The sequence below is a fragment of the Equus asinus genome, chromosome 11 (assembly GCF_041296235.1).
Source record: "Equus asinus isolate D_3611 breed Donkey chromosome 11, EquAss-T2T_v2, whole genome shotgun sequence".
In the NCBI taxonomy this organism is placed as follows: domain Eukaryota; kingdom Metazoa; phylum Chordata; class Mammalia; order Perissodactyla; family Equidae; genus Equus; species Equus asinus.
In genome coordinates this window covers 84444607-84472036 of record NC_091800.1, presented here as the reverse complement: position 1 = coordinate 84472036, position 27430 = coordinate 84444607, and the positions used below count along the sequence as shown (strand labels likewise).

Sequence of the window (27430 nt, the reverse complement as noted above, 5' to 3'; positions counted from 1 at the left end):
GGCCCTGGGGTTCGAGTGTGTGGACGGCAGTCAGGGACAGCCCAGTCCCAGGGCCCTCAGCCCACAGGCCCTCAGAGGAAAGATTAAAGCAAGCTCCAGCTCAAGCCCCTGTTCTGGAGCTCCGAGCTGCTGCCTCCTGAGGACCAGGGGAGGCTCCTCCTCCAGCGCTGAGCCCAGGACCCCAGACAGTGCTGTGTGGGAGCCACGCGGCCCTTCCCCCTCCCTCCTCGTTCTCACGGTCACAACTCACAACTGACCTTAAGACACCACTCACACTCTCAAGTCACCACCCCAAAGACTGGCTACAACGTCAGCTCTCCTGAAAGCAGGGTGATGGGCAGTGCCCACCTGTGGCTGCTGCCCCCAGCTCACATACCACCACCCACCCTTCGTCCCATTGCAAGCACTCACCACGAGTGGACAAAAGGGCTGGGTCCAGACAAAAAGAGAAAGAGACACTTTATTAGCATTGTTACGGCATTGCACACAGGAGGGTCCTCAGTGCCCAGGCCGCTGAGCTGCAAGCAGTAAATCAGAGTGAGAGCGATCACTGTACACAAACAAGTGCAGACGCAGGACCACCTGAACCTCAAACAGAAGACCGAAAACCACTTTACAAAGAAGTAAATAAAAATAACACCCAGTTTGCTATTTAAAAAAGTGCCAGCTCTTGCATGGCAGACCCCAGCAGTAGCTCTGATACTTGACGGCTGAGGTGTGCAGCCCATGGGGGCGGGGACTGTCCTGGCTTCTAAAGCTTAATTTAAGCGTTCCAGATTTCCGTCTTTTGGAGTACTTTTGTTTTGCAATTTTCTTTCTCTACTAATCCCTTAAGCACATCAGCCTAATATTAGCCAGCTTTCATCAGTCCTAAGTGTTAAGATCAGAGACTCTCCCTTTGTAAGGCTTAGATCTGAATCAAGAGTGAAGAGACCAAACACCAGAATCTTAGAAAGCCAAATGATATGGAGCCAGTGCCCCTTGAAAAGCCCTCTTACCCACCCCTTCTTAGAGTTCTACTTTGGTAAATATTAACATTTAACCAGTTAGCAAAATATTTAACCCAGTTAGCAAAATTAACACCGTCATTTCAATAGTTACTCTTTTGTGCATAGTAAATGTTGCAAGATGAACTTCAAATTGGATAAAGCAGATTTGGAAATCGTGTGCAGGCAAGTGTGCCTCCCTCAACCAGTCTGAGCTCAGGGAAACAAACGGCAGGCCTGCAGCCGCTGCTGGTCTGTGGTGCGGCAGCGCTAAATTGTCTGGTAGCCCGCGTGGCTCCTCTTCCTGCCGATGAGGTAGGCAATGAGGACGATGAGGACCAGCCCAGCCAGGGCACCGCCCACAGCGATGGGGATCATCATGTTGTTCTCATCCAGCTGGCATTCCTCCACTGTGGAGACAGAGGGACCTGTGCTCACGCGGCTGTCACCACATGGACCAGACAGACTGGCCTCTGCCTCCTCCTCCTTCCCACAGCCCAGCAGGGGAGGATTAACTGAGGAAGGGGCTCCAATTCCAATCAGCTAGCACACGGAGAAGCCCCTATAGAGACGGGGCTTTCCACACGGCTGGGAAGTTACAGATGTGGCCAGTCGGCGTGCAGTCCAGGCCCCTGGGCCCTTCTGGAACACTGACTGCTTTCACAGGGGTGGAGCCACACTACTTCTTAAAACGATCACCTGTGCTCAAAGCTGACATGCATTTGCTGCCCCTTTCGACAGTGAAGTGGCACAGGAAGAACTTGCTCTAAAAATCATAGACTGGGAAAGGGGACCCCCACCCCCACCTCCCACACAAGCTGTTCAATATCCAAACAGAACCATAGCCTGTCAGAGCCTGTGCAAGTCTGAAATGCTGCCCTTGATGCTACTCACCGGACCCAAACTTGTCACCTTCCACCTGGAAAGCCTGAACCCACACTCTGAAGACGTTGACAGAAAGGGCCTCTGTGACGCGCAGGCGCTCCTCGGCATTACACCTGTAGGAGTTCCCGATGGTGGCCTGAAGTGCCCTCAGCGAGCTGTTGGCAGCCTTGAAGGTGGGGTCTGCAAAGGCACGTGAGAGTGAGTGCCACGGAGCACCTGGACGGGCACGTGAATTGTGGGAGTCTTACCTCTGGCGTCAGGAAGAGTCATATCCAACTGGATTTCTTGCAGGAAAAACTGGCTAGAAGTTGCATTCTTAAAAAGAAGAAGACAGTCCTTATAACCACTCAGATTTTTACTGTCAAACTTGAAGGCTCATTTGGTAATAAATTTGACCTCCCATAGTTCTAGCTTTAGAATAAAACCAGAGTATCCTGTCTGTAAAAGGCATCGCATAACTCTCAAGAACAAATTTTGATTAGTTCCTTCCAAACCATTCTACAGAATCAGATTCTCTGCTAAAATGGGGATTGAAGGAGTTGTATTGTAAAAAGAACCTTTTCCTAAAAAGTTCAATAAATATTCTGAAAGTTAAACTTTATTAGGAGAAACCCAACTGTTCATCAGTTCATTTGCATAGTGTATTACAAATATTCATGAGTGACATTTCTATTCTTCCCATATTTCGCTAACGTTACATATGATTCTGCCAAGGCAGGTAAGAAAACAAGAAGGCACAGGACACAGAGACACTGCTCCTCAGTAAAGGGGCAGGGACCACATGAGGCAGGAGGCCAAGTTGAGCGCCCGCCCTGAAGTCCCTCTTCCCTCTCGGCAGCCACGCTGACTACAGACAGGTGGTGCTAACAGTGGCTGTCGGGTACCCAGTAGGCACAGCCTGATGAATGCTGAATAAACAAACACAGGCATTTGTTAACAAAAAAGGGGGGGGGGGGAGCAGAGGGCCCAAAAAGACTGACAGAGGAAGGCAGAGAAAAGACTCCTCCTGCCTAAGGCAGAGCTGTGGGTTCAGGACCTGTGTCCGACCTTCACCCCGGCTTGTGCACCACATGCTCAGCTTCGCCACTGTGGCCACATGGCACCAAGCGCACAAGAAAACAGTCAAAAGAAAACCAGGTCAGGCGCACGCTAAGACGCCAGGCAGGGCTGACACAGAAGCCCCCAAGTGACAAAGGAACATGGGCCCTCACCATTCCAAAGTGGAAGACAAGGAGAGTGACATCCTCGTCCCGGAGCTCCAGGGTCACCAGTTGGGCAGTGCAGCTCCCATTGACACGGGTCTTATTTGGGTTGATATTGAATACTCTTGTCACAGTCTAAGAAAGAGACAAAAACAAGTTACCATTCCATCTCATGCCAAGTCCTCCCCACTTTGGAAAAAACAAAGAATCCTAAAGCAGTAACATCAAGGCCACGTTCATTTTGACCGAAACCAGAAGGAAAACATTAGAAGTTTATCCTAGTGTGGATTTCTGGTTCCAAAACTGCTTGTCCAGCTACTTCTGCTTGCTACTCTCAGAAGGACACGTCCCTGTAGGAAAGGTGCAGATCCCAGCCCCATTCTGACCCCGTCCTCCAATGGCCACAGACTTTACATGCAACACAAGTGAGTTACCTGCCACAGCCCCACAGACTCTGTCATCAGTAGGGAGAAATATTATCTCAAAGGAGAAGTACAAAAACAACACTTAAATGTTGGAGCAAAATTTCATGTTCTCTCAGGGGTCAACAAACTTGTCCCTTAAAGTGCCAAACAACACACGCCTTAGGCTTTGTGGACCACGTGACGTCTCCGTCACAACGCCTCAATGCTGCTGAGTCAGAGAGAAGTGCCATAGTGTGTGGACAGGTGGGATGGCTGTGACAGACACAGGCACACTGACCTGCTCCCTACAATCCACATCTAGGAGACTACACATGTGTGCCCACCCCAATGCTCATGCGCGCCAACACAGAGAAAGAAAGGACTCCTCAGAGCCCAGCCTACCATGTTGTCCCTGTTCTCGTAAGTGACGTTCAGCTGCAGCCCCATGGTGGCCAGCAGACAGGTCCCGTTGGTGCCACTCACGTTGTACTTGTTCACTGAGGGGCTCTCCGGCGTAGGGGATGGTGAAGGGTGGGGGGTCACCGGCGGTGTTGGTGTCGGGGAAGGTCTATCTTGCTCACAGCGCGTCTCTGGAGGGACAAATGGGAATGAATCATGCCCCACAGGAAGGCCAGCAAAGTCCTGGGTCCCTAGAGCTGCCAGGAGCTACAAACCCTGCTGAGCTCACTGCGGACCCCAGCAGACTGTCCTAAAAAGCACCGGAGAACACAATTTCTCAATCACCAAGAATGGCATGTGCTCACACCGTTCAGGAGTACAGGACAGGAGTAAATCACTACAAACAGCATTCCACTCAGAGTGGGCATGTGCTCACACCGTTCAGGAAGCACAGGACAGGAGTAAATCACTACAGACAACATTCCACTCAGAGTGGGCATGTGCTCACACCGTTCAGGAAGCACAGGACAGGAGTAAATCACTACAGACAACATTCCACTCAGAGTGGGCATGTGCTCACACCGTTCAGGAAGCACAGGACAGGAGTAAATCACTACAGACAACATTCCACTCAGAGTGGGCATGTGCTCACACCGTTCAGGAAGCACAGGACAGGAGTAAATCACTACAGACAACATTCCACTCAGAGTGGGCATGTGCTCACACCGTTCAGGAAGCACAGGGCAGGAGTAAATCATCACAGACAACATTCCACTCAGAGTGGGCAGGGGCCACTGACCCAGAGAACCGGGTGTGCAGGATGACGGGGGTGTGTGTGTGTGTGTGTGTGTGTGTGGAGGGCGCACGGGGGGGTGACTATCGGGAGAGGGCAGTGAGTGTGGAGAGGGCACACGGGGCAGGGGTGTGGGGGAAGAGGGCGCACGGCGGGGTGGGGAGAGGGTGCTTGGCGGGGGAGAGGGCACATGGCACCCCCTTGAAGACATGCTGAGGAATTTGAATGTTATTCTGTCCCTCAGAATTTTATCCACCATGATAGTGTACAACAAAAATTTAGATCGAAAATCAAGGTAAAGGAGAAAGACAACTGAACATTTTCTACAGGAGCAGACAGGATGGATGCACGCCTTCTATGAAAGATTGCAGAAAATTACTTAACGATCTAAAACAGTAAGATACTCAGCACTTCTAGGAGACTGTCACCCCCAAAATTAGGTTCTTTCTTCTACTACTCTGTTTCTGTGGACTATCAAGTAGTTTAGAATTCTATTTACACAATTTCCATCCAATTCCGACTCTTTCCACATTTCTGCTAGGCTGAACCACAGGAAGGTGGCCCCAATATCCAGCGTGGGGAGCCCACCAGGGATCTGCTCTAACTTTATTGACCGCCTGCTCCCTTCTTACTCCAAGCTACAGTGAATTTCATTCTTTTTCAGTTGCCGACTCTGCCTCCATATTCCATCTACTCAGGGAGGCGAGACAGGAAAACTGCCCCGCAGGACTACGACACAGGGCAACTTAACAGCTTCACACCAGGCCATCTTCTAGAGCAAAATGCCTTCCTAGACCGAGGATAAAGATAGCAAAACAAAACACAACAAAACCCCACCTCTGTGAAGTGGATTTAATCTTGGGCTGATGATGGCAAGTCAAATACTGCCACAGGTGTCCTGGCCCACACCATCTGCCACTTACCCTGGAGCCAAGCTTCAAGTTGATGTTATAACTGTACTTTTACAAGTAGCTTCACCATTACTTTATAAATTGTTACAGAAGAGAACATATCATATGTGCAAAACCACATCAAAACAGAGAACAGGCCAGTCTCCAAATTCTGGCCACAAACTGCACTCAGAAGCTGGAGCTGGCGGACTGAATGAAGAACGTGCAGACTACGACCTGCCGAATGAGGGGCACAAGCCACCCACACAGGGCCTCAGCAGCCAGGCTCCCTCAGCATCCCAGCTCCCGCTCTGGGAAAGCGAAGCCTACAGGGTCGTTGGATCCAAGGTGCAGTTTCACTGCACTCAAACGAAGGAAGCACAAGATCAGTTACTCACAGACCCCGGAAGGGAGGGGCACAACGGCGGGGGAGGACAGCACCCTACCCAGGCCACGAGAGCAGGGTGGCAAGCACCTACTCCTCCTAAGGTGGCTGGGGTAAGGTCACTAACTTTTCACCAACTTAACTCTGAAGTGGTTATTTTAAAAGGTGCCCTGGAAAAGGCACAGCACAGGCGTGTGGGAACCCTAAGCCCAGGTCCCTGTCCAAGCGTCCAGAACATGCAAGCAGGGCTGTCAAGCTGTAAAAGGCCTGGGCAGCAACTCAGAAAAACAAAGTTGTTTTTCTCACCATAACACACTGGAAGAGTAACCTACACGGATTTGACTATCATTTTCAAGGTATAATCCACTGTTTTCATTAAGCAGTTACAAAATGTCAACTTGCAAACATGAATAACACAGTTAGGTCTAAGTGCTAGTCAGAAAAAGGCAGGACTTAGAAATCTGCATGGATAAAATGCCCTCTTTCTTCTATCTTACTTATAAACGTAAAATCCTCTCTCTAACCAGGCTGTCACCTACTACAAACACCAAAGTCCTTCCTGCAGAGGGCTCACAACCCACGCAGAGATAATCACAAATAAAGTGCACTGGAGTCTGCAAAGTGCCACCTGCAGGAAAGCCTCTGGGAAGACCAGGGGACGCAGGGGTTACCATGGGTCACCTTTAGTCTTCTCCACAAAGGAGACAATGGGAGAGGAGACCCCAGGGCTGGGCAACCTTCTAGTAGCTCTTCTCACAAATTGCAAAAGCTTATACATCCTGAAGGCCCCAAATGATCTCCTGGCAGCAGTAGACGTTCAAATAAACCCAGAAGCTGTAATTAACAAGAGTCTCAGATGGAAAGAGATGTTTTAGCATCAATTCCTTCAGTTTAAACTAGACACTGAGCGAGACTCTGGTTCCTAAGGAATGAAAAAGAGATACTGCCAAATTGGGTATTAAGTCAGTTATATGATGAACTATATTTAAAAGTAGTTTCCATTCTGAACTAATGGTCATAGTAGTTGACAAGTACTCACATATCAGATCTTAAAGATAAACAGATGAAAAAATCCAAGGCCTCTGGTGAGCCATTAAACCCAGATGCCTGTGTAGGCCTTATCCCAACCCACTAACCCAGCGTGGGCCTGGGGCTGGAAATCCAATCCTGACGGACACAGAGTGACACCCATCCATCTGGTTCACTTCAGCCTCCAGCAGAGCTCCACTCAGCCCATTCCAGAACGATAATCATCTGCCCCACTTCACAGCCCTTCATGAAAGACGACACCTGTCTTCTTCAGCACTCATCTCCATCAGTGAAACTGACAGGGAAGTTCAGCCTCAGCTTGTGCTTTATGTCCTTCCAAAATGAAATCTCTAAGTACCTGAGGTTTCTTAGGATGACACATGAAAAGGCAGGACTAACGGTGGCTTTCAGTCAAGGCCACTACCACGTCACTGCTAAGTGAGGCCCCACAAGCCTAGTCTAACATCCTAAGCCTGCAGTTCATCAGATAAAAGCTTTACATGGGCTTTTATGACCAAAACCTTACTGACTCACTGGAAATGTGTTAATTCAACAATTCTCTATTAAGAGCCCACGAGTACAAGAGAATAGAGGCATCTAAAAACATACTTAACAAATTTGATAAGGAATCTTTTCTCTGAAGAAACTTTCAATTTAGTTAAGAGACAAGGAAAAAGTAAGTTTAAAAAAAGTGCCTAAGAACCAAAGGAATAAAATTGGTACAAGAGGGGATAAAAATATGGCTCCGTTTTAGTGGAAATCAACTATTTTTAAGTGACTTATGCTGTCATGATAGTATATGTGGTGAGTATGCCAAATTCCCTACTTGTAGGGAAAATACTTGTCCCTTTAATTGTAAAGTGACATTAAAACCTAGCAGTATCAAAAGACACACAAGACAGGGAGTGACACCAGCATCATGGCGGAATGCTCTCTCCCCTTAGCCTCTCTCCCCTAAGATACAACAAAAAGGACATTCATACACCAACAGAGGACATGCACACAACACAAAGACGTCTGAGAGACCCACACAGCCACACGTCTGACGGTGGAGGTGCTGGACCCCAAGACGAAGTGGAAGGAGGAAAGGGATCTCCTCTCCCTCCCCCAAGGGCAGCGACCCTGGGTGCAGGACCACGTGGCTCTGAGAAAAGAGGGGGTGGGGCAGCCCTCCATGGGAACACCCTCGCTCTCCAAGTTCCCCCAGAGCCTGAGGGAAAGCCCCACACAGGCATGGCTAAGCTGTCGCAGGGGTGTCTTTATTGAGCCAGCACCCCAGGAGAGGAGATAGCGAGGGCAGAGCAAGAACACCCCCAGGATCGCACATGCCAAGACAGCCCTGACCCCCAGCCTGGCATCACAGCTCAGCAGTTGGCCAGAGCCAGCACAGACAGAAAAGCAGCCAGCAGCTGGAGCAAAGGAGCTGTGGATTGTCGTGGGCTCAGAATACAGAGCTTCTGACCCCACCCAGTCATGGCAGGTAGAAGCTGCAACCAGATACTATAAGTACACAAAGGCACAAATCCACGCTGTCAAATAGTCTGAAAAAATAATTCTCCAGACCAGAAGGAAAATGACAAGCATGCAGAAATCAATCCTGAAGGCACAGAAATGTATAATCTAAATGACAGAGAAGTGAAAACAGCTATCACAAAAAAACTCAATGAGTTACAAGAAAGTACAGACAGACAGTTCAATGAAATCAGGAACTTCTTCACAAAAGAGATTGAAACTATAAAGAAAAACCAATCAGAAATGTTGGAGATGAAAGACACAACAGGTGAGATGAAGAAGAATCTGGACTCCTTGAACAACAGAGCTGATATTAGGGAGGAATGAATCAGCAGTCTGGAGGACAGAAATAGAAATGCTTCAGATGGAGGAGAGCGAGCTAAGACTAAAAAGAAATGAAGAAATTCTCCAAGAAACATCCAATTCAATTAGGAAATGCAACATAAGGATTACAGGTATTCCAGAGGGAGACGAGGAGGAGAATGGAGCAGAAAGCTCATTCAAAGAAATAAGAGCTGGGGGACTGGCCCGGTGGTGCAGTGGTTAAGTGTGCACGTTCCACTTCTCGGTAGCCCAGGGTTCGCCGCTTCAGATCCCGGGTGTGGACTTGGCACTGCTTGGCAAAAGCCATGCTGTGGTAGGCATCCCACATATAAAGGAGAGGAAGATGGGCATGGATATTAGCTTAGGGCCAGTCTTCCTCAGCAGAAAGAGGACTGGCAGTAGTTAGCTCAGGGCTAATCTTCCTAAAAAAAAGAAATAATAGCTGAGAACATCTGAAACCTGGGGAAGGAGCTAGAGACACAAGTGAAAGAGGCCAACAGATCTCCTAACTATATCAATGTAAAAAGATCTTCTACAAGGCAGGTGGTAGTAAAGCTGGCAAAAGTCAATGACAGAGAAAAAATACTAAGGGCAGCAAGGCAGAAGAAAATGACCTACAAAGGAACCCTTATCAGGCTTTCAGTGGATTTTTCAGCAGAAACCTTATAGGCTGGGAGAGAGTGGAACGTTATATTCAAAATCCTGAAAGACAAAAACTTTCAGCCAAAAATACCCTATCCAGCAAAAATAGCCTTCAGATATGGTGGAAAAATAAACTTTCCCAGGTAAACAAAAGCTAAGGGAATTCATTGCCACAAGATCCCCACCTCACCCCAACACACACACACACACACACAGGAAATGATCAAGAAGGCCCTCAAACCTGAAAAAAAAGAAGACAAGGTTTAGAAAGCCTTGAGCAAGAGATAAACAGGCAAACAAAATCATAAAATTGCAGCTCTCTATCAGAACAGGTTAGCCAACACTTAATTATAACATTAAAGATAAAGGGAAGGAAAACATCAAAAATAATCTCGTCATTTTAACCATAAACTCACAACACAAGATGGAATAGGTTGTGACAACAACAACTTAGAAAGAGAAGAGGAGAGGGATAGAATCGGCTGAGTCTAAGGAAATAAGAAGCTATCAGAAAATGGACTACTATGAGATTTTTTATACATACCTCATGGAAACCATTAAACAAATAATGAGAAGAGAAACGCAAATAATAAATGAAGAGAAAACTAAGAAAACCATCATAGAAATTACCTAACTGCATTGGCAGTCTGAAATACATGGGACAAGAAACAAGGGAAATGCAGAAAAACCAGAAAATGAGTGATAAAATAGCAGCATTAAACCCTTATTTATCAGTAATCACTCTAAACGTAAATGCATTGAATTCTTCAATGAAAAGACACAGAGTGGCAGGATGGTTTAAAAAAGAAGACCCAACAATATGCTGCCTCCAGGAAACACATCTCAGCTCCAAAGACAAACACAGGCTCAGAGTGAAGGGATGGAAGACGATACTCCCAGCTAATGGCAAATAAAAGAAAGCAAGTGTTGCCATACTTACAAGAGAGAAAGCAGACTTCAAGATAAAACAGGCAACGAGAGACAAAGAGGGGCAGTATATACTGATGAAAAGAACACTCCACCAAGACATAACACGTATAAATGTGTGTGCACCCAACACAGGAGGCACCAAAGCACATAAGGCAACTAGTAAAACCTAAAAGGAGATATTAACAACGTAAGAGTAGGGGACCTTATCATCCCACTCACATCAATGGATACATCACCCAGACAGAAAGTCAACAAGGAAACAGTGACATTTAACAAAAAACTAGATCAGATGGACTTTACAGATACATATAGAATACTCTATCCAAAAACAGCAGAATACACATTCTTATCAAGTGCACAGGGAACATTCTCAAGGACAGACCATATGTTGGGAAACAAGGCAAGCCTCAATATATTTAAGAAGACTGAAATGATATCAAGCATCTTTTCCAACCATAATGCTATGAAACTAGAAATCAACTACAAGAAAAAAGCTGGGAAAGGGACATAGATGTGGAGACTAAATAACATGCTACTGAACAAGCAATGGATCACTTTAGAAATTAAAGGAGAAATAAAAAAATATGTGGAGACAAATGAAAATGAAAATACATCATACCAACTATTAGAGAATGCAGCAAAAGCAGTCCTAAGAGGGAAATTCATAGAAATACAGGCCCACCTTAAGAAACAAGAAAAATCTCAAGCAACCCTAAACTACACCTAACAGATCTTGAAAAATAAGAACAAAGGTCAAAGTCAGTAAGAGGAAAATGATAAAAATAAGGGCAGAAGTGAACTAAATTGAAACAAAAAAGACAGTAGAAAGGATCAATGAATGAAAGAGCTGGTTGTTTGAGAAGATCAACAAAACTGACAAACCCTTAACCAGATTTACTGAGAAAAAGAGCAGCCTCAAATAAATAAAATTAGAAATTAAAAAGGAGAAATTACAATGGATAGCACAGAAATACAAAGGATTATAAGAGAGTGCTATGAAAAACTATATGCCAACAAATTGGATAATCTAGAAGAAATGGATAAATTCTTAAACTCTTACAACCTCCCAAAACTGAAGCACTAAGAAATACAGAATCTGAACAGAGCAATCACAAGTAAAGAGATTGAAACAGTAATCAAAAACCTCCCAAAAATAAAATTCCAGGACCAGATGGCTTCTGTGGAAAATTCTCCCAAACATTCAGAAAAGACTTAATACCCATCCTTCTCAAACTATCCCAAAAAACTGAAGAACAACGAACACTTCCTAACACATTCTACAAAGCCAACATCGTCCTGATCCCAAAGCTGGACAAGGACACCACAGAGAAGGAAAATTACAGGCCAATACTGCTGATGACCATAGACGCAAAAATCCTCAACAAAATATTGGCAAACCAAATACAGCAACACATGAAAAGGATCACACACCATGATCTGGTAGGATTTATATCAGGGACACAGGGATGGTTCAACATCCACAAATCAATCAACGTGATACACCACATCAACAAAATGAGGAATAAAAACCACATGATCATCTCAATAGACACAGAGAATGCATTTGACAAGATCTAACATCCATTTGCAATAAAAACTCTCAATAAAATGGGTATAGAAGGAAAGCACCTCAACATAATAAAGCCCATACATGACAAACCCACAGCTAATATCATACTCAACAGGGAAAAACTGAACGCCATCCCTCTGAGAACAGGAACAAAACAAGGATGCCCACTCTCACCACTCTTACGCAACACAGTGCTGGAGGTTCTGGCCACAGCAATTAGGCAAGAAAAAGAAATAAGGGGAATCCAAATAGGCAATGAAGAAGTGAAACTCTCACTGTTTGCAGACGACATGATCTTATATACAGAAAACCCTAAGGAATCCATTGGAAAACTATCAAAAATAATCAACAACTACAGCAAAGTGGCAGGGTACAAAATCAACTTACAAAAACCAGTTGTATTTCTATACTCTAATAACAAACTAGCAGAAAGAGAAGTCAAGAATCAGTCTCATTTACAATTGCAAAAAGAATAAAATATCTAGAAATAAATTTCACTAAGGAGGTGAAGACCCATACAACGAAAACTATAAGACATTACTGAAAGAAATTGAAGATGACATAAAGAAATGGGAAAATATTCCGTGCACGTGGATTGGAATAATAAACATAGTAAAAATGTCCATATTACTTAAAGCAATCTACAGATTTAGTGCAATCCCAATGAGAATCCCACTGACATTCTTCATGGAAATAGAACAAAGAATCCTAAGAATCATATGGGATAACAAAAAACTCCAAATAGCTAAAGCAATCCTGAAAAAAAGAACAAAGCTGGAGACATCACAATCCCTGACTTCAAAATATACCAGAAAGTTGGGCCTGGCACTGTGGCCAGGTGGTTAAAGTTCTGCACGCTCCACTTCAGCAACCGGGTTCATGGCCTCAGATCCCGGGCGTGGACTTACTCCACTCATCAGCCACGCTGTGGAGGTGTCTCACATACAAAGGAAAAAACAGAGGAGGACTGGCACAGATGTTAGCTCAGGGCTAATCTTCCTCAAGCAAAAAAAGCGGAGGATTGGCAATGGATGTTAGCTTAGGATGACTCTTCCTCAGGGAAAAGAATTAAAATTAAAAAGAAGTATACTACAAAGCTATGCTAATCAAAATGGCATGGTCCTGGCACAAAAACAGGCACAGAGAGCAATGGAATAGAATTGAAAAACCAGAAATAAAACCACACATCTATGGACAGCTGATTTTCGACAAAGGAGCTAAGAACATACAATGGAGAAAGGAAAGTGTCTTCAATAAGTGGTGTTGGGAAAACTGGACAGCCACATGCAAAAGAATGCAAGTAGACCATTATCTTAGGCCATACACAAAAATTAACTCAAAATGGATCAAAGACTTGAAGGTAAGTCTTGAAATCATAAAACTCCTAGAAGATATAGGCAGTACGCTCTTTGGCATTGGTCTTAGAAGGATCTTTTCAAATACCACGTCTCCTCAGGCAAAGGAAACAAAAGAAAAAATAAACAAGTGGGAGTTCATCAGACTAAAGAGCTTCTGCACGGCAAAGGAAACCAGGAACCAAACGAAAAGACAATTGACCAACTGGGAGAAAATATTTGCAAATCATATACCTGATAGAGGGTTAATCTCCACAATATATAAAGAATTCACACAACTCAACAACAAAACAAACAGCTTGATCAAAAAATGGGGACGGGATACGAACATTTTCCCAAAGGAGATATACAGATAGCCAATAGACACATGAAAAGATGCTCAACATCACTGATCATCAGGGAAATGCAAATCAAAACTACACTAAGATGCCATCTTACACCTGGTAGAATGGCTAAAATTACCAAAAACAAAAAACAACAAATGTTGGAGAGGATGTGGAGAAAAGGGAACCCTTGTACACTGCTGGTGGGAATGCAAACTGGTGTGGCCACTATGGAAAACAGTATGGAGATTTCTCAAAAAACTAAAAATGTAACTACCATACGACCCAGCTATCTCACTACTGGGTATTTGTCCAAAGAACTTGAAACCAACAATTCAAAGAGACCCATGCACCCCTATGTTCATTGCAGCATTATTCACAATAGCCAAGAAGTGAAGCAACCCAAGTGCCCATGGACTCATGACTGGATAAAGAAGAGGTGGTATATATATACAGTGGAATACTACTCAGCCATAAAAAAGACAAAATTGTCCCATTTGCAACAAGGATGGACCTTGAGGGAACTATGTTAAGTGAAATAAGCCAGAGAAAGACAAACACCGTATTATTCCACTCATATGTGGAAGACAAACACATGGACAAACAGAACTGTTTAGTGGTTACCAGGGGGAGGGGGTCAGGGGGTGGGCATAAGGTGTAAAGGGGCGCATATGTATGGTGACAAATAATAATGCATAGCTGAAATTGACAATGTTATAAACTATTACGACCTCAATAAAAACAAATACCCAACAAGACACGAAGAATAGACAAAAAGTGGGCTAACAAAATGCTGGCTGGTTAGGCTCTCCAAGGATCAGACTCCAGTCACGTTCACCGCGAGTTGAGTAACTGTGGAATATGCTAATCGCTGAGCTGTAAAAACAATTCAGATCATGTCATCAATTAGCATATTCTGTTGCACAGCATAGCCCCTCACCTATGGAGTGTCTGCCCCACTAGGGATACGAGGCCTCAACTCCTCCCCCTTGCACTGCATCCTCAGCAGCTGCCTGCCAGTGGCTGGCCCGAGAGCTCCTCTAATCACTGGTCCTAGGATCCAGGCCACAGGAGGACCACATCCCATAAGACAGTGTGTTGAGCAAGAAGTCAGGGGCTGTGTGAGAGGTGGGGCAGGAGCAGCTGTCAAGGCAAGAGGCACACGCCTTAGCAAAGGAGCCTCAAAAGAGGGCCTGGGGTCGCTTTGCTGTCTTGCTTCCTTTCTGTGTCTCAGTGCCAGAAGCCCACAGTGATAAGGGTTACTGCAGAGGGTGTGTAAGGAGATGAGCTCCACAAGCCCCAGAGGGAATTCTTCCATTCCAGTGACGAGCCTGCAGGTGGCCCGAACTTCACCCAGCCCTCCTGGCCTATGAGAAGAAGACACTTGAACTTCTCCAAGATGTAACTTCAGAATGCCTCTTAACCCTCCTGTTCCCAGGAGAACTTACTAAGAGTGTGGCAGTGTCTTGGAAAGCACAGACTGACGGGCCACCCACAAGCTCCGAGTAACCACCGAGCCCCAAGCTGAAAGGCCAAACCCCAAGTGACCCTAAGTGGGACACGAGCCTGCCTCGGAGAAGGGGCCAGTGGCTGGGTCTCAGGTGTGAGGACAGCCTTGCATTTGTACCTTTTTCACTTGGAATCACGTGAATATGTCCTCCATTAGAAAAGTAATTAGGGCTGGCTTGGTGGCACAGTGGTTAAGTGTGCACATTCCGCTTCAGCGGCCCGCGGCTCCCCGGTTTGGATCCCAGGTGTGGACATGGCACTGCTTGGCATGCCATGCTGTGGGAGGCATCCCACATATAAAGTAGAGGAAGATGGGCATGGATGTTAACTCAGGGCCAGTCTTCCTCAGCAAAAAGAGAAAGACTGGCAGTAGTTAGCTCAGGGCTAATCTTCCTCACAAAACAAAACAAAATCAGCCTCTTTACATTGCCATATCTGTCCCTCAACTAGAAAAGGCAGCCCTGTCACAGGGCCCCAACGCCCTCACGACGCAGGCAGCGCAGCACCTCACTTCAAAGCACCACGCCCTGCTGGGACTCCCAGCCATCTCGTCCACGTTCAGAAGCCTCTGAAGCAGAAGAAAACAAGTCATGAAGGTGAGGAGCCATATTCTACGGCCAAATTCAGGCCCAGCTGGCAGTGAGGTCACTCCAGGGAGCCAGCAACCAGAGACACTATCATTTTCTAAGGCCCTCTGACGGGTTTTGCTTTTTCCTTCTGCTCTTGAGACCTGAGCAAGACGACAGATGCAACCCAGGTGTGTTGTGCCAGGTATGGAAACCCAGCTATTCAGAGACGTGTGATTGTGAAGAAATAGGTAATTACTTGAAGTGTTTACCTCGTTACTCTAAGCCTCGCTCACTTACCTACTCTGACTGAAGTCACCCTGCACCTGCCTGAGGAGGGGGATGTGAGACTCACACACGCCTGGACCGGCTGCCCTCAAACACACACTGCTCACGCCAGCCCAAGGGGGCAGTCCTCACCTTCTGCGAGCCCTTCCAGGTGAAGGTGCATGCCCACCCGGCCCGCCAGGCGCGGTCTGAAAGAGGCTCCGTGGTGGAAAAGTCAAGCTCACTCTGACCTCCACCGTTAGCCCTGCACCTTGCCGCTGGCTGTATTTCTCCCAGTTACACGGGGTCTCTCTCAGTTCTAGCTCTGTCACTAACAGTCTTCCCAGTAGGTCAGGGGTGAGGAAATTTACTCCATAAAGGGTCAGCCAGTAAACAGCCCAGAGGTGTCTGCCGGCTCTGCTGGGAGCACGCACATCTCTGAGAGGGACTGTGACAAGCCTCCCAGAGGGCTGACAGGTCCATCGTGCCACCGAGCACTGGCAACACAGCACAAATTAGCCACTCTCCCCTAGCCACTCTGAGCGTTCCAGCCAGACTGCTGGGGAACACTGCAAACCAAAGGCCCAGCAGCCTAGAAGGAGGCGCTGTCTCTCACACTCTGTCCATGGGGACAACTCGCCCAAGGTCTCCCTCCAGGAGAGTGACAGGCATCTGGGAGCTGACGGGCAGGATTTGGGAAGAGAATTTCCTCAAGTCAGAGTAAAATGACACTATTCACTACTTACTCTGGGCCAGGCACTGAGATAAGCACTTTGCATAAATCTCCCTTTTAATCCTAACAAGCTTCTGAGCCAGGTTATGATCCTTATTTTCCAAGTGAAGGAACCAGAGGCTGACTGCCTAACCAGAGACCAGGGACCCTGGAGGGGCTTGGAGCCCCTGCCTGTGGGACCCAGAGCCCACGGCTGGAGCTCAGGTGGCAGGTGCACCTCAAGGGATCATGACCTCTCTGAAAGGCACTCCTTGTCCTTCCACCACCTGCCCCCAAGCCTGCCTGAGCTGGAATGAGGTCAGACTAGTCTCTGTGTATAGACAACTGGACTGAACTGGAAGAGGCCCTGTGACCCTGACCCCGTTAGCTCTCTAACAAGGGAAGACACAGAGAGGATTTCAATTGCTTTGCCCTTTCACCCTTTTTAACCAATGCTTGTCCACCCTCATCTAAAGAGGTCACCTTCTCTAAAGAGAAAAAAGGTTTGGTGGACAGCACTGCAAAGATGAGAGCCGCCGGCTCAGGCGTGGGCGGCACAGAGGCTCACTCACACACATGGCCCTCAGGCACCTGGACACAAGGCGGCTTCGGCATCCGTGAGTTAGACAAACGGCACCAGGGCTGAGGGCAGGCAGTGTCTTACCTTCCTTACTGAAGCTGTTGCTGGAGAGGTACGCCTGGATGGTGGCATCATGTAGCGTGACAGTCACGTTACTCATGTGGATCTGATCGCTGCTTACACACCTGTATGTTTTATTTATGTCTGCCTTGATGTCAGTTACGGATTCCACAGTCTTGACTTCTGTATGAAAAAAAAATCCAGTTCTCACTACTTGAAGTGCTTGGTGAAAAGTAATTTTAGATACTCCCCAACCCAATTTTCTTCCCTTCATAATTGGTGAGTTTTGGTTCGTACCCTTGGAGCTTGCGTTGGGGAAAATCTGTGCATCTGACAAGTTGTAAACAAAACGCATCAGCTGGACCCTGTAACGTGTGGCATTTCTTGCAAAGGTGAGGGTCAGTGTATGTCCTCTTCCAAAAGCAACCACGAGACTGGGGCCAGAAGCATTGTCTTTGCCACAAGAGCTGCTGTTTAATACCACTGCATCAGAGGGCAGGTCGAAGGTCACATTCTAGAACACACACAGCGATGAGAGACCCCAATTAGAACGCAGGCTATCAAGGGAATCAGAAATACCAAAGAAAGATCTGAGTCTGACACAAACTGAGACCTCAGGCCCAGATCAGATATCACCGTTAAGGTATTCATTTTTAATAAAAGTAAAAAGCACAAAAAAGGTCAACATGACATGTCAGTAATAGACCAAAAAGTAAGTAATTCAAGTGTAAGATAAAGTTGACTTAATTATTCATAGAATTAAATATTCTTTATTAATATAACTTTAATTTACAATAGAATTAAAACTAAAGCTATCTTAGCAAACCGAAATAATTATAATGGGCTTCAGAATGAGCTGTGTATTTATATTCGAAAAAAAGTTATTACTACTTGTTAGCTATAGAAATGTGTGTTAGAAGAATACGTCTTTTTAAACAAAGAGAAGAGGGTGTTTACTGCAGAACTGTTTGAACTTACCATTACAAGCCAAACAAACAACTAGAAAACAACCTAACGTCCATCAAAATGAACTAAATGGTTAACTAAATGGCTAAATGTACTGTGGTTAAGCTGTCCTAAAAAATGACAGAACTACATGAGGTGACAAGGACATGTTTTGTGCAACAGTAAGGCACATAACAACATGTGGATGATCACATTAGTGTAACACAATTAATATGTAACGAAATATTTTAAAAACCCAAACAAAAAAAAAGTGAAGTAGAAATTAAAATAAAAGGTGCCTGGACAACTCTTTATAATTTGAGATATTTCTATGGACACAAACCTTCCTGGTTTTCTTCTGTTTTGACAGCGACCACATGTGTACAGAGCCTGTATGAACTAATGAGGCCCGAGCAGCTGGCACAAAGTCCAAGTGCTCTCGAGAAGTGTACATCCCCAGCAACGCAGGCCCACCACTGCCTCTGAGCGGCAGGAAAGATACAGTGCTGTGACATGGAGGTGGGCAAGGAAGGGTGACGTTTCAACAAAGAACTGACAGTGTGGTTTAAGGATACATTTAAAAGAGTGAATGTTAAGTAGAATGAGAAAGGGAAATGTCCATTAACAGGTAACTGACAGAGGAAGACATACAAAAAGATGCTGCTCATTTGTTAGAACTCAGGTAAACGCAAAAAGCCTGTTTTAACAAAAGAACAAAGGGACATTTTAATCAAACTGGTATAATGCTGACAGCACTGCACGTCAAACAACTGTTTATACGCAATTCTCAGAACATAACAGTTTAAGGCAAATTCAACAAATCAAAAATGCTATCTTCACAGAGCTATACATTGGGCATGAAAAAGAACATAAGAAAACAACTACCAATAAGGGGATGATGTAACAAATCAGGCTGGTTAACATAATGAAGTGTTACATTGTGATTATAAAAGATAATCATGAAGAAAACAGGAAAAATCAGTGACAGCACAGAACAAAATGGACTGTAGGTTACGACTGCAGCTTCAGTAGATAAAACAGCATAGGCTTCTACAGGCAGTCATAATCTGTAAAATAAAGGCAGTACATAATATATAGGCATAGTCTACTGATGAGCCCAGAAGGAAATATGCATACGTGAAAACAACTGTGTTAAGGTGGTATCCTTTTTCAAGGATGAAATTAATCTTAACACACACGCACAAGCACAAGCAACGCACGCGGCACGCGGCTGTTTCCTACCTTAAAACCACTGTTGGTATCATAGTTGGTCAAGAAGGCAGCGGAGAAGTTGGCCATTATACAAGCTGTCCCGTTGCCATCTTTCACCACAAACACTGCTGATGCACCGTGCATGAGGCCTGCTAACTCCAGGAAAGACAGAAATGACCAAAAGCCTTTTTGAAAACACAGCTGGATATTTCTGCTGTCTACAGCTGTAGCAATAATGGATTTTATTAGGAGACTGCACTGTGCTTCTTAAACCACTAAAGAACTACACACACGGAATACCCAGGCTGGGTTCAGCTGGGCCTTCTGGCCTCCTGGACACATCCTGAAAATGTTAACTCTAAACCCATCCAATCAGTTTGCCAATCTGGTCAACAGCTCTTTAATGCTTTACTTCAGAATACTTAGCAGAAGTGGCATGTCAATTCCTGGGTCACCCCTTGGCATAGGCTGCTCCACACTCATTCCTCAGAGGATCTCTGGGATATGTGGTGGTGTTCTGGAGGCACAACTCAACCTAAATACTGGCCTTCTACAGAGATCCCTGGGAAGGCTGGCAGTCTCTTTCACTGTGATCCTCAACTGCTATTTAAACTTGGATCTGTTTGTGCCTCTCACGGACTGCTGGTATGGCAAGAAAAGCCACGGACTCAAAGGTCTGAGCTCTCTGCCCAATTTCAGAAAGGTTCTCAAAAAACAGTGTTTCAATTGAACCTGGAGTTAGCTGTGTGAGTTCAGAACATCACTCAACATGTCTTGGTAGGTCTGCTGTACCCCAGAGGGAAGAGACAGACGAAGCTCCCAAGTGTCCTTGCAGCTCGAGAGCCATCACCGCCACGCTTCCTCCTTGAGTGAGTTCTCAGGGCCAGGCCGTCTCTGGCTTCTTCACCTCCCACAGCCCAGACCAAGCAGTTTAGTGGCAAATGTAATCTGATCACTGTGGTAGACAACTGAGTAGTTTTACGAGCCACACATTTTAGCGCATTGTTTTTTACAGATGGGCAAAAATAGGTGCATTTGCTAGTCTAAAGCCCCACAGGTGTCAGGCACCACTGTCTGCTGGAACGCTTAGAGCTGACGTGCCCTCCTGTCTGCGCTGCCACAGGCTCGCCCTTCCACCAGGCGTTTACACACCCGGCTCTGATGGCTCCAAGGGTAAATGTGACAGGCACACTTGGAAGGCAGCATCCTCAGAGGACGCTCTAACTTTTCACTCTGAAATCCCGTCCCTGAGCCGGCCCCAGTGGCCTAGCAGTTAAGTTCAGTGCGCTGGGCTCGGTTCCCGGGCGTGGACCTATACCACTCCGTTAGTGGCCATGCTGTGGTGGCATCCACATACTAAAAATAGAGGAAGACTGGCATGGACGTTAGCTCAGGGCAAATCTTTCCCAGCAAAAAGAAAAGGAGATAAAATCCCTGTCCTGACAAAGCAAATGACTGCAACGAACCCACTTCAGTTTACCCCTGGGACTTCCACAAAACAAACTCTTTAGAGCCAACTACTATTCAAACCTACAGCACAGACCTAGAGCAGAAACCTCATCATCTCCCCTTAAGCCTCTGGTAAATGAGATACCAAAACGTATCGTAAAGAAAAGTTGCTACATAATGAAAACATAAACCATAGCAAACAAGGAAATCCGTGCCATGCCACTTTTTGTGTTTTGCTTGGCAAATTTCTAACATCTCCTCCCCTCAGATACTTTGGCAAAACTACACTAAAAGCACTTCTAATGAATGAATATTCCATTTTAAAAACATAGAGAAAATTCCATAACTTGTTTTTGACAAAGTAAAAGTTTCTAAAAACACACAAGCTGGTTCTCAGGCCTTCTGAGAGGGATCGGGTAAGAGCACAAGAGCAATGGAGTGAGGTCACCAAGGCAAAGAAGCAGGTTCAGGAGGCAGAAATAGAAGTGCGTGTTAAAGCACAGGGGCTAAAGCCAGAGGAACAGTGGACACTGACCCAGCTCATCACGCACGTGGGCCGCTGCCTGCCCTGGGCGCAGGCTCCCTCAGGTCTGAGCCACCCTCCCCTGGCCCTGGCCCAGCTGCTGGAGGGTCCCATGCAATCACGTGTGCCGTGGCACAGCAGGCCGCTCCCTCCCGTGGGAGCACGCACAGGCCAGTTCTTACTGAGCTGCCCTTCCAAAAAGTTCCCTAAATCATTAAAAACTTTCTACTGACTCACGGCACTTCATGAGAAACAGTGCGGATTAAACAACTTCTCATACAACTTTTTCATTTAGTAAATATGCTGAGATTTCAAAGGAAAACAAAGAAGTATTACTAAAATTTAAAATAAGCTCTAGGAGCACTAGATGCCGACATTTATTCTGGAGAGGCGCAGAAACTTTCAATTATTAAAATAAGGCACTTACCCCAGAAGCCACTTTCGGTCAAGAGGAAAATGTCTACAAGACCGTTAGAATACAAAATTCTAAGAGAAACGTATGTATGCTAATGGCCAGAAATTTTTCGGTTTTTGTTTTTTTTAATTCTGTAACAGTAGCAGTTGATTAAAAAAAAAACCCTTCTCAAATCAGGTAAAATGTGCGCAATACTTTGAGGCGTGTCCCTCTCAAGCCAGCTCCCTGGCCTGCTGACAACTGCTGATCGCCAGCAGTCCTTCACTCAGCTGTGAACTCCATCACTGCTCCAGGGGTCAGAAACAGGAGTAACTTCGGGTTATTCCTTCAAAACACCCTCCTTGTAGAGAACAAGTACAGCGCTGGGAAGCACGCCTGCTTCTGAGTAAGATCTGCTGTGCAACAGGGTCCCCCACCACTTACTGGCTGTGTGACCTGGGGCCAGCAGCAGCCGCCACACCCTGGGTCTAGGCACCCGTGAAGTGGAAGAGAGGGTGCTGACACCTCAGGGTCATTAGAGCGCCAGAGGAGCCAATGCATGCAGAGCATTCAGTACAGGGCATTAGCACGGGCTCTAATATCAGCTGTTACCATCTAAACATCCAGTGGTACACAGACCTCATCTATCAAGTTCACTGAATCCTCAGTACCTGACAAAGTCAAGCAAGCACTGCACTTAACAAGCTCTTGCAACACACTTGCTCTGTGCCAGGTGCCACTCCAAACACTCTGCAGGTGACTAAGTCATCATGACAACCTTCATAGGTAGACACTATTACAATTCCCTTTTACAGATGTGGAGACTAAGGCACAGAGAAGTTAACTTGCTCAAGGTCACACAGCTAGTGAGGGTGCACAGCCAGATCTACAACCGGGTCTGCCGACCCAAAACATGTGCCCGTCTGTGCTGCCGTGGGCTGCCTGCAGAGTGAGTGCCACATCTGAACCACCCGTTCTCTCCAGCATTTGGTGAGCGAGTGAACACACTTCAAATTATGAAACACTTGCCTTTGAAATGAAAGAGATTGCCATCTAAAGAAATGAGTCAATAAATTTCTTCATTAAAATTTTTATAAAAAATTATTTCTAGTTTGTCTTGGCTTCTTTTAAATCCAGTATTTTTCTTCTTCTTTTTAACCAGAGATACATAATCATCTATCAAGATTTAAAGGAAGACAAAGAAGACCAAGGTTCCATCGCAGACACTGAATCACCACCTCTAAGGGCAGGGCACCAGTATGCACATTTCTAAAAAGCCGACGTATGCACGTTTCATTCGGGATCACAGCTGTAAAACTGGACGTCTCAACTATGTCCTGGGCACTTCCTACATGAGGCACGAGGAGGCTGTAAGATGAGGAAGGGAGACTCGTGCGCAAATAATCAAAACACAGCTGCACTGATACTCTAGTAAAGCACACACTATGCACACATGTAGTCAAGTCCTGTGGACCCAGAGAGAAGGGAGGACTAACACTGCCTGGGATGGGTCTAATAACATAAATTAAAAATTATGGACCTAAACACATTTTGACCTCAAAGGTAGGGAAGAATTTGGCCACCAACCTGAGTAACTGACAAACTCCTACAATCAAGGGTAACATTAATTAGTATAAACTTTTCAAACTTCCTAAGTGACAGCTCTTTATTTGGAAAGGGGAAGGAGGTCATCCAGCTGACATCAACGGTTTAAAGAGTCTCATTACACAATTACATTTAATCTCACATATCAAAAAGTTTCAGTTCATGCTTGTCTAGTCTTTCTACCAAGTACTCAAACACAAAAGAAGCTTTACGTAATTTCTAATTATTAATGCAGGAGGAATTAGTAATTTAGAAGTTTGAAATATTTTTAGAAAAGATGCTTTTTAGTGAAATTCTGCAATAAAATAAACATTATTTTAAAGAAATCTAAATCGTTGTTAACAGATCTTTCCCAAAAGTTGGATTTTAATTGAATATGAAATTTAAACGATATGACAGAATAGGCATTAAAAAGCTAATTATAAGCACAACACACCAAGGTATCAGAACGTAAGGAAATTATGGATTTTTCTCTTCATTTTTAAGCAGAATTTTTAAGACATGACACAAAATATTAAAGTTTTAATGTGTCTGAGTTTTATTTAAAAAAGTCAGTGCAGCTGCTCTGACGGGACAAAACTTGTTCCAGCAACTCGTCCTGCAGCTGATCACACCTGCCAGAGAAGGGCACAGCTCACTGCTCCAATGAGGTCGTCCCTCGTGGCTATTCATGCAGCTCAGAAATCCCTTTCACACAACACACCCAATTAAATGTGAAACCAAGATCCATTCAGTGGCAATACCATAATTTGAGAGTAGGATGAGACCTAGAGATGTTTAAAGAATTCACGGGCAGGTGTGCTCAGAGCATGCGTGTCTACTTAACTCACGACCTCCCGCCAGTCGTCTTCTGTATATTTCGGACCCTGACACTTACATAAACCATCCCATGTTCCTGGGGGAGAGATGAGGGTGGCATGGAGAGGGGTTCACCAAAGGCCTCTAAAGACAAAGTCAAACCACGTGGTGAGGTCCGTTGACGGGACAGCACACACTCCTCTTTCTTGTTACGACAGATAAATGAGAGCAGAATTCCTCAATAAGACGCTGAGCGCTTCTATGACTTGGGCAGACTGAAGGAGAGCCAGACTCTCCCCAACGCGTGGATGGAGCCCCTCGTTCCGACCCACAGGAACCGGCACACAGAACAGGGCCGCGCTGTGCCACGACTCACTGGAAACGAACACAGCCGCTGTCGCTCGAGGCCAGTCCCACCGCGCGTCCTGGCCACTGTGGGTTCTCCTAAACTCAAGACAACTGCCAGGCACTCGCCTAAGTGCAGAGTCCCAGTAACACCAGCACCGCACGCCACGCTCAAAGGGGCGCCGCCCAGCACTCCTCCGGGCACGGTCCGTGCGGCAGAGCTGCGGGGGCTCACCCGCCGGGGTGGGGGTCGCAGGGACCCCGCAGGCCTTGCCGTCCCGGGCTGCACAGTGCCCCATGGACCTCCGCGGCCAGCCCTGCCCTAAGCCAAGGACCACCACAGCCGTCCAGCAGCCAGCAAGCCACGCGAGCAGACTCCAACCTGACGCCCGAGACCCGACCCCTCGGCCACCCGGACCCGGCTCCCCAGGCAGCGGCCAGCGGGCTCCGAGCAGGACGCCACGCGTGGACTTCGGCCGGGGCGGGCACGACTCGCGGGCCACGCCGGCCTGCGGCTCCCCCTGCCCCCCGACCCCGCCGCCGCCCCCGGCCGTGTGACCCCCGACACCGCTGCCCCCCGGGGCCTTGTGCCACCCCTCGACCCCGCCGCTGCCCCCTAGGCCGTGTGTCGCCCCCCGACACCGCTGCACCCCGGGACCATGTGTCCCCCCGACACCGCTGCCCCCCGGGGCCTTGTGTCCCCCCGACCCCGCCGCCGCCCCCCGGGCCGTGCGTCCTCCCAACACCACTGCCCCCCCGGCCGTTTGTGCCCCCCCCCGACCCCGCCGCCGCCCCCCGGGCCGTGTGTCCCCCCGACACCGCTGTTCCCCGGGTCCTTGTGCCATCCCCAGACCCCGCCGCCGCCCCCCGGACGTGAGTCCCCCCGACACCGCTGCCCTCCGGGCCCTTGTGTCCCCCTGACCCCGCTGCCCCCCGGGCCGTGAGTCGCACCCCCGACCCCGCCGCAGCACCCCGGGCCGTGTGTCCCCGGCCCCGACCCCGCCGCCGCCCCCCGGGCCGTGTGTCCCCCGGGTCGTTGTGCCACCCCCAGACCCCGCCGCCGTCCCCCGGGCCGTATGTCCTCCCCCGACCCCGCCGCCGACCCCCGGACGTGAATCCCCCCCGACCCCGCTGCTCCCCGGGTCCTTGTGCCACCCCCAGACCCCGCCGCCGCCCCCCGGACGTGAGTCCCCCACGACCCCGCTGCCCCCCGGGCCGTGAGTCGCCCCCCCGACCCCGCCGCAGCCCCCCGGGCCGTGTGTCCCCCGCCCCGACCCCGCCGCCGCCCCCCGGGCCGTGTGTCGCCCCCCCGACCCCGCCGCCGCCCCCCGGACGTGAGTACCCCGCCCGCCGGCCTCACCGAGCAGCAGCAGGAGAAGCGGCCGCCGCCGGGCGCCGCCGGGAGCCGCCATGGGCGCGAGGGCCGCGAGGCGGAGCGGGAGCCGCGCGCGCGGGGCGGTTGGGCCGCGGGCAGGGGGGCCGGGCGCGTGGGGCGGCGGTCCCGCGGTCTAGAGGCCCGGCCTCTTGGGCGCCCGCGGCTGGAAGGAGACCCGCGGCCGGCAGCGCCTGTCACGTGAGGCCCCGCCGCGCCCGTGCCGTCACGTGACCTTGCGGATCTCGCGAGAGCGTGCGGGCGCCTGGGGCCCGGCTCCTGCGAGTGCGACGTCCTCCCCGCGCCGAGCGCCCGCCTCGCACGTGACCAGGGTCGGACACGTGACCCCGCCGGGCACGTGACCGCGGTGCCACGTGACCCGGGCGGGGTGCCCGGAGCCCCCTGGTCCGCTGCGGCCTGAGGCGGAAAGTGGGCGGCGGGTCCGGGAGAGGAGGGCGGAGGGGCGGCGCGGCTGGGCAGGGGCTCCGTCAGGCCCGCCGCGCGGCGGGAGGAGAAACCGGGTTTGAACTCGGAGAAGCGCGGCGTCACCCCGGAGACCCGCTCCTCGTCGTAGGTGCAGTGGGTCGCCTGGGCCCCCTGCCTGTGGGAGGGGCCCCGGGGCCTGTCCCTGGTGGAGTGGGCCTTCCACAAGGACCTTGGTGCCGGGCTTCTTGATCTCAAGTTCATGCCTGAGGCCGGGAAGCCAAACACTGCGACGGGGGTGCTTGGAGATGGAGAAAGATTCATTGGAGTCGGCCAAAACGAGTAGCCCGCAGCCTGAGTTCACTCGAATCGGCCCCCAAGAGCGGACAGCAGGGGGTTTACAGCGCTAAGGGGCTTGACAGGAGGAGCTTTGGGAAACAAAGGGGTCCCTCCCGATCAGCCCCTGGGCAGTCTGACTCCTGGCCTTCGATCTGCCGAGGGCTCTCTCTCCTGCAAGACAAGCTCACAAATGCTCGAGACCCGAGTCAACTCTCAAGTTAAGCAAACAGCAAATTGGTTTAGTATCTACAGTCCCCTCAGGTACCCGGCTTCAACCTGAGTCCTACACGCTTCTCTCCTTCGTGGGGTTAGGAAGTTCTCCGAGTCCTGGCATCTTTAACTTTGGGGTCCTCTAGTCCGTGGTTCTCAGGGAGGATGGAAGTGGGCATTAGAAAGGAATGGAGATGTTTGAACACGCGTGTTGAATGTGTATTACAATTTGTGTTTGAAGAGTTGATGAAAATAATCCATGACCAATCTATAAATGAAAATTGGGGTGAGTTTATTCTGAGCCAAATCTGAGGACTAGCTTAGCCCGGGGAAGGAAGGGCATGAAAGAAGTGGGGTGTACAGAGACGGTAGTGAAAGAGCACGTATCACATATGATTGGAATGTCCCTTTTACAAGAGTCATGAGACTGTCGGCATAGTGACTGATGGACACAGCAGGTAGTAGGTCTGCTGTGTCAGTGGACACGGCAGG

At 48.2% G+C, this 27430-nt stretch overlaps 1 protein-coding gene across 2 annotated transcripts; it reads right to left on the bottom strand.

Moving 5' to 3' along the window:
* Positions 1–442: 442 nt before the first annotated feature.
* LAMP1 (lysosomal associated membrane protein 1) lies at positions 443–26295 on the bottom strand. Of its 2 annotated transcripts, none has more exons than XM_044779663.2 (9): positions 25955–26295; positions 19511–19632; positions 17621–17837; positions 17348–17506; positions 3880–4067; positions 3083–3208; positions 2120–2186; positions 1881–2051; positions 443–1396 (listed from the first exon to the last, which is right to left on the bottom strand). In XM_044779663.2, exons 1-9 carry the CDS (start codon positions 26004–26006, stop codon positions 1257–1259), a joined length of 1242 nt encoding a protein of 413 aa, XP_044635598.2. In that variant the 5' UTR covers positions 26007–26295; the 3' UTR covers positions 443–1256. The 2 variants fall into 2 exon arrangements, with proteins under 2 accessions (XP_044635598.2, XP_044635599.2); XM_044779664.2 differs by having other exon boundaries at positions 19511–19629; positions 25955–26196.
* Positions 26296–27430: the final 1135 nt, after the last annotated feature.

Bases quoted from the DNA above. Each gene is read 5' to 3' on its own strand.
- LAMP1 (XM_044779663.2), bottom strand. From the start codon at position 26,006: ATGGCGGCTCCCGGCGGCGCCCGGCGGCGGCCGCTTCTCCTGCTGCTG. The intron at 17,838-19,510 runs GTAGGAAACAGC...TGTGTGTTCTAG, and splicing joins ATACCAACAGTGGTTTTAAG to AATGTGACCTTCGACCTGCC. The intron at 2,187-3,082 runs GTGAGGGCCCAT...CTTCTTTTTAAG, and splicing joins TTGTCTTCCACTTTGGAATG to AATGCAACTTCTAGCCAGTT.